Source organism: Pan paniscus, chromosome 10 (assembly GCF_029289425.2).
Source record: "Pan paniscus chromosome 10, NHGRI_mPanPan1-v2.0_pri, whole genome shotgun sequence".
In the NCBI taxonomy this organism is placed as follows: Eukaryota; Metazoa; Chordata; class Mammalia; order Primates; family Hominidae; genus Pan; species Pan paniscus.
The window spans coordinates 18,529,037-18,536,644 of NC_073259.2; the positions used below are offsets into that span (position 1 = coordinate 18,529,037).

The 7,608-nt window shown below is 42.8% G+C and overlaps 1 protein-coding gene across 3 annotated transcripts in view; it reads left to right on the forward strand.

Annotated features, from left to right (window-relative positions):
• Positions 1–7,608, forward strand: part of FAM234B (family with sequence similarity 234 member B) — a 39,086-nt gene that overhangs the window by 28,645 nt on the left and 2,833 nt on the right. For all 3 annotated transcript variants that reach the window (XM_003816495.5, XM_057299383.2, XM_057299384.2), the window contains exons 11-12: positions 3,016–3,133; positions 6,773–6,993. In XM_003816495.5, coding sequence (XP_003816543.1) covers positions 3,016–3,133; positions 6,773–6,993 — 339 coding nt within the window. The remainder of the gene's footprint in view (positions 1–3,015; positions 3,134–6,772; positions 6,994–7,608) is intronic.

Genomic DNA, 7,608 nt, shown 5'->3' on the forward strand with positions numbered 1-7,608 from the left:
GAAACTCACAAAATTGCTCGTTTGATGAGAGGAATGAGTAGGAACATTGTTGTGGTGGAGAAGAACTCTCTGGTGAAGCTTTCCCAGTGTTTTTCTGCTAAAGCTTTGGCTTTCTCAAACACTCTCATTTTAAGCAGATGTTATCATTCTTTTTTTGTCTTTTTTTTTTTTTCCTTTTTGTGGAGAACGGGGTCTTGCTGTATTGCCCAGGCAGGCCTCGAACTCCTGGGCTCAAGCTGTCATCCCGCCTCTGCTTCCCTAAGAGTTGGGATTACAGGCATGAGCCACCGCACCCGGCCAATGTTATCATTCTTTAGCCCTAACGTCAACATAATGTGCATTTCTTCTGCTGTAGAGAGTTTGAAGACTGACACTCAGGCCTTGGAACTTTTGTTTTATAATTGATGATTTGCCTGTGTCTGGTCAACAAGCAAAATGCCTTGGGCATCCCTCCAAAATACTGTCATGACTTTTGCTGCTGACCTTTCCACTTTTTCTTGGACTGGACCACTTCCACCTCTTGTAGTCATTGCTTTCATTGTGCTTTGCCTTCAGGAGCACACTGGTAAAGCCATGTTTCATCTCCTGCTACAGATCTTCAAAGAAATGCTTCCAGGATCTTGATCCCACTTGTTTAAAATTTCCATTGAAAGTCCTGCTGTTGTCTGCAGCTAATATGGGCCAACAGTTTTGCCACCCATCCCGTGGAAATTTCGTTCAACTTTAATTTTTCAACCAAATTACGTAAACTGAACCAATTGAGGTGTCTTCAGTGGTGGCTATTGTTTGTGCTGTTAATCATTGGTTCTCTTCAGTTAGGGCATGAACAAGATTAATTTTTTCCTCACAAATTGATGAAGGTGGTCTGCCACTGTGGGTTTAATCTCCGACATCATTTTGTCCCTCGTGAAAATGAGCTATCTGCGTCTAAGCTGCTGATCTCTCTGGGGCATTGTCATCACAAATTTTTCAGAAAGCATCAATGATTTCACCATTCTTCCACCCAAAATTCACCATAAATTTGATGCATGTTCTTGCTTCAACTTTTTGGCAGAATTCATGTTACTTTGATAGGGGCTGTTTTCAAACTGATATCTTACCCTTCTTGGTGCCTCAGACTAGCTCCTGTTCAGGCATGTTATAACAAGTTAGTATGAGTTTCCTTTAGTGCAAAAAAAATTTTGAAGTCCTTGCATAGTTTTTTCATAATCTGCATTTCCATGAACTTTTTGAAGACCCCTCCTATAATAAAATGAGGGTATTGGGCAAGATAAGTCTCAAGTGTAGTCTTCTATAAATAACTACAAAAAAAAGAGCCATGTTACAAATGCTTTAATAGAGGTACAAGTAAGAAGTTTACATGGAAGCACAAAAGAAGGGAGATGTTAATTTTGCCTAGGGTAATAAGGGAGCTTTTCCTCAAAGAGGGGGCGTTCAAGGTGGGCACCTAAGGATGAGAAGTGTAGAGATGGGGTAGAGAGGATGGTTAGACAGTCTTAAGAGGCAAATAAGATTGGCAGCGGTTAGGCAGAGTAAGGTGAAGCATGGATTGAGGGTGATGATCAGACATTTGTGCAGCATGGGGTGGGCAGGTGAGTCATAGCAGCTCAGTCTGGAAAAGGCATATTTTGGTTAAATGGTGTAAGACTGCTAAGGAATTTGTGCTTCATTCTGTAGGCAGTGAGGAAGGTGTATGGCTGTTTTCTTCTCATGTTAGCTGAGCCAGAGATCTATCCTTTCATACCTGGGATCCTAAAGGTGTGTGGAAGATGCCCTCTTCTGCTTTGTGGGGATGTGTTGAGAGTGAGGTTGCAAGCTTCCTGCTCACACTTCTCCTCACTTGGGGACTTCTTCCCATGCAGCGATATGGAAGCAGGGGTAATATTCATCCCTCAGAGCTTCCATTTCCTCTACTGCAGGAGGCCCAAGGTAGTCCCAGGGGAGGAGAGGCACTTGGGAAGCTCTGGAGAGCAGCCACTTACTAACTCACATGGGTGTACTTCTGTGCTTTAACAACTGCATGGCTGCACACTCATGTACCTGCCAAGTCTCAAGTCCCATCCCCACATAGAAGTCATACTGATAAAGATAGTCCCACTGTGCATTTCTTCTGCTGTAGAGAGTTTGAAGACTGACACTCAGGCCTTGGAACTTTTGTTTTATAATTGATGATTTGCCTCTGTCTGGTCAACATTCCACTCATTTCAGGAACAGATAAGATTTTTGTAATTTTTAGCCTGATGCTTACAGTTGGCTTTGACACCCAGTGAAAGGAAATATCTTTGGCTCACTGTGTTTTCATAAATAGATTACATCTCCACAAAGCCCCATCTGCTGCAAGGGATGAACCAGTATTCCAGTACTTCCATGGGCAGAAGACTGGGACATCTTGTCAGATTCCTCTCTTGGGACCTGTACATTGCCTTTTCTTTTCTTTTCTTTTTTTTTTTTATTTTTTGAGACAGAGTCTCTCTCTGTCACCCAGGCTGGAGTGCAGTGGCACGATCTTGGCTCACTGCAACCTGTGCCTCCCAGGTTCAAGTGATTCTCCTGCCTCAGCCTCCTGAGTAGCTGGGGCTACAGGCATACCACCAAGCCCAGCTTTTTTTTTTCTTTTGTATTTTCAGTAGAGACAGGGTTTCTCCATGTTGGCCAGGCTGGTCTCGAACTCCTGACCTCAGGTCATCTGCCCACCTCGGCCTCCTAAAGTGCTGGCATTACAGGCATGAGCCACCGCGCCAGGCCTGCCTTCCTTTTTTTTCTTACAAGGGAGAAAGCATTTTCCAGCTGTAGATAGTGGTTTGAAAGAGTTAGTGATTAGTATTTTGAGCTCTTTGAAATATGTCTCTTATACAGGGGAGTTTCTTTCAAACACATTCTTGTAGTTAGGATCAGGCATTAGCATCTGAGAGGAATGAGTAATCACCATTTTCTACTCTGCCTTTTCACCTGAGGACTGTCACGTGTGGGAATGTAGAGTTACCTTTGCTCTTCCTTTTTGCGGCTTATTGTCAGGATATCATCCTAGGAACTGAGCCGCCCAGCCTTCACCACCTTTACCTCCTGCATCCTGCGTTCCCCTCCATCCTTCTGGATCTGGCCAACACCACCGGCACAGTGACGGCTTCAGAGGGTGAGTCCCAGTGCCAGCGGGAGTCTGTACACAGATGGTGGGAGAGTATGTGTTGGCTGTGTGTAATGAGACCATTGCCCCACCCAGGGAAGGATGTGTGCTTCTCAGACGACAGCAGGGCACTTTCCCTGGTGTCCCTGGTGCCTCTTTGCTGGAATGCTCCCCTGGGTGGAAGCCCCGGGCTCACAGGGTGAGAATCCGTATGCTCTGAATGTGGAGGTGAAAGTGCGTCCCATTCCAAAGGGTCTGTAAGGTGATGATTCATCCAGCCACTCCTTCAGTAGACATTTAATGAGCATCAGCTGTATGCCAGGCACTGTGCCAGGTGCTGGGACTACAAATAAGACTAGTTTCTTGACCCACTCAGAGATTAGGATTTGGAATTAACTGTGAAGGACATGATGGAGATAGAATGTGTTTTGCCAGGGCATTGATTTAGAAAACCTTTTTTTGAATATAACTGTGCACCTTGCATAGAAATTGGAGAAAGAAGAAAAATCAAAGGAAGAAAGAAAAATTGGCCATAATCTGGCCACTCATAACCACTATTAACATTTTGGAAGTGTTCTTCTACTTTACATATCTGTCTAAATAACACTCTAAATAAAATGGGATCCTATATGGGAGACCCTCAACTCAGGAAACCAAAGCATTGGGATTGCAGCCTCTGCTGCCTGCTAGTCTAGGTTGTCTGGTGATCTCCTCAGCGATTCCTTCCCTCATGGAATCTGCTGTTCCTGTTGGGAGGTCAGGGAGTGCAGGAGTGAGAGAGGACCAGATGACCACATCTCCTTTCTTTCTTTCCACATTCTCTTGCTACTTATGGACTTGGCTGTCTACTTACAAACTCATTGGCCTTGGGCTGCAACTGGTGTTTGTAGTTTTCTTGATTTATTGGGATACATGGGGAAGAACAGCTTACCTGGAACTTGCAGGCACACCTGTCCACTGATTGGGGGATGGGGGCAGGGAGGTATGCGCTTGGAAAATCCTGTGATTAGATCTGAGTGAGCTGTTTTTTCAACAGTAGCATAAAATACTCAGTGAACATCAAATAATGGTAATTAAGAATCTTGACACCATTTTTATTACAACTTGTATTTTATTTTATTTATTTATTTATTTTTAAAATTTTATTATTATTGTACTTTAAGTTTTAGGGTACATGTGCACAATGTGCAGGTTAGTTACATATGTATACATGTGCCATGCTGGTGTGCTGCACCCATTAACTCGTCATTTAGCATTAGGTATATCTCCTAATGCTATCCCTCCCCCCACCCCACAACAGTCCCCAGAGTGTGATGTTCCCCTTCCTGTGTCCATGTGTTCTGATTGTTCTATTCCCACCTATGAGTGAGAACATGCGGTGTTTGGTTTTTTGTCCTTGCGATAGTTTACTGAGAATGATGATTTCCAATTTCATCCATGTCCCTACAAAGGACATGAACTCATCATTTTTTATGGCTGCATAGTATTCCATGGTGTATATGTGCCACATTTTCTTAATCCAGTCTATCATTGTTGGACATTTGGGTTGGTTCCAAGTCTTTGCTATTGTGAATAGTGCCGCAATAAATATACGTGTGCATGTGTCTTTATAGCAGCATGATTTATAGTCTTTTGGGTATATACTCAGTAATGGGATGGCTGGGTCAAATGGTATTTCTAGTTCTAGATCCCTGAGGAATCGCCACACTGACTTCCACAATGGTTGAACTAGTTTACAGTCCCAACAATGTAAAAGTGTTCCTATTTCTCCGCAACTTCTCCAGCACCTGTTGTTTCCTGACTTTTTAATGATTGCCATTCTAACTGGTGTGAGATGGTATCTCATTGTGGTTTTGATTTGCATTTCTCTGATGGCCAGTGATGGTGAGCATTTTTTCATGTGTTTTTTGGCTGCATAAATGTCTTCTTTTGAGAAGTGTCTGTTCATGTCCTTTGCCCACTTTTGGATGGGGTTGTTTGTTTTTTTCTTGTAAATTTGTTTGAGTTCATTGTAGATTCTGGATATTAGCCCTTTGTCAGATGAGTAGGTTGCGAAAATTTTCTCCCATTTTTTAGGTTGCCTGTTCACTCTGATGGTAGTTTCTTTTGCTGTGCAGAAGCTCTTTAGTTTAATTAGATCCCATTTGTCAATTTTGGCTTTTGTTGCCATTGCTTTTGGTGTTTTAGACATGAAGTCCTTGCCCATGCCTATGTCCTGAATGGTAATGCCTAGGTTTCTTTCTAGGTTTTTTATGGTTTTAGGTCTAACGTTTAAGTCCACAGCCAATATCGTACTGAATGGGCAAAAACTGGAAGCATTCCCTTTGAAAACTGGCACAAGACAGGGATGCCCTCTCTCACCACTCCTATTCAACATAGTGTTGGAAGTTCTGGCTAGGGCAATTAGGCAGGAGAAGGAAATAAAGGGTATTCAATTAGGAAAAGAGGAAGTCAAATTGTCCATGTTTGCAGATGACATGATTGTATATCTAGAAAACCCCATCGTCTCAGCCCAAAATCTCCTTAAGCTGATAAGCAACTTCAGCAAAGTCTCAGGATACAAAATCAATGTACAAAAATCACAAGCATTCTTATACACCAATAACAGACAAACAGAGAGCCATATCCTGAGTGAACTCCCATTCACAATTGCTTCAAAGAGAATAAAATACCTAGGAATCCAACTTACAAGGGACATGAAGGACCTCTTCAAGGAGAACTACAAACCACTGCTCAAGGAAATAAAAGAGGATACAAACAAATGGAAGAACATTCCATGCTCATGGGTAGGAAGAATCAATATCGTGAAAATGGCCATACTGTCCAAGGTAATTTATAGATTCAATGCCATCCCCATCAAGCTACCAATGACTTTCTTCACAGAATTGGAAAAAACTACTTTAAAGTTCATATGGAACCAAAAAAGAGCCCGTATCACCAAGTCAATCCTAAGCCAAAAGAACAAAGCTGGAGGCATCACGCTACCTGACTTCAAACTATACTACAAGGCCACAGTAACCAAAACAGCATGGTACTGGTACCAAAACAGAGATATAGATCAATGGAACAGAACAGAGCCCTCAGAAATAATGCTGCATACCTACAACTATCTGATCTTTGACAAACCTGAGAAAAACAAGCAATGGGGAAAGGATTCCCTATTTAATAAATGGTGCTGGGAAAACTGGCTAGCCATATGTAGAAAGCTGAAACTGGATCCCTTCCTTACACCTTATACAACTTGTATTTTAAAGATGAGGCAAAATAAACACTGGCAAGGTAAATTGCCTCTGTGACTGCGCACTGACAGTCTGGGAATTCTCAGGCTCCCTAGTGTTTCGGGCTTGCTTTTCTACTGAATTCTTGCCACAAGGGGCACATTCTCTCAGTTCCTGAGTTGAGCTTTTTTGGAAATAGCTTCAGAGGAGTAAAGGTGCAAAGACCAGGAAGAATGTGCTGCTTTACTGGCGTCCAGTCCTTCCCCTCTTTGCACCCGTGGGCTAGCTCACTGCCTTCTGTTTATTCAGTGCTCAGTACATTTCCTGTATGAACTTATGAGTAAATAAATGTATTGTTGAACCAAACTCCTCTCCTGTTAGTGGACGGTATGTGTCCATGTTAACTGCTCTTGTTTTTGTCCTTCCTCAGTTGGAATTAACGACCTCTGGAAAGATGCCTTTTATGTTACCAGGACAACAGGGCCAAGCTCCGAAGGCCATCCAGCAGCCCTGGTGGTCAGCAAGCTTAGTCTACGGTGGGCACTAATGGAGGGCCAGATGGCTCAGCTACAGGAGTCCACCCCCAAAATTGGCCGTGGGGAGCTGCGAAGATTTCTCTCTAGGATAAAGTTTGTTGAAGCTCCCTACGAGGTGAGTGGCTGCAGAAATATTGTTCCTTTTGAGGGTTTAGGACAAATATTACCAATTCCAGCTTTGTCTTTAGAAAGTAGGCAGAATGGGGAACTTTCTCGAGTACTGTGTATCAAGACAGTTGTTTTGGACCAACACTGTTTCCTATGGATGCCTTCTGACCATGAAGAAATGATTCTCAGTTGTTTTTAGCTGGAAATAATAGCATCTTCCTTAGGGGACATTTGACAATGTGGGGTCGTGGTTTTTATTGTCCCAGTGACTGACAGGGGTGGCTACGACTGGTATTTTCTGGGTTGGGGCTAGTGATGCTAACATCATGCAGGGCTTGTGGCAGTTACATACTACAAAGAATCATCTTGCTCAAAATGCTAATGTTCCCTCCCCATCCCCACTCCCAAGAAATATTATAGTCTAGTGCAAAGTTCAAAAGCTTATCATGGAAAATAACAAAGTTTCTGGGCCTTTCTGGAAGGAGGAAATGTTTACAGACTATTGGAGCTAAAGAAAAGGACAGGAAAATAGAGAAATATTCTGACCTTTAGTTTTCCTGCTTTTCTTTGAACATCTCTACCATGAAAAACAATAAAGTCACTGATAACTCTTTTTCCATAG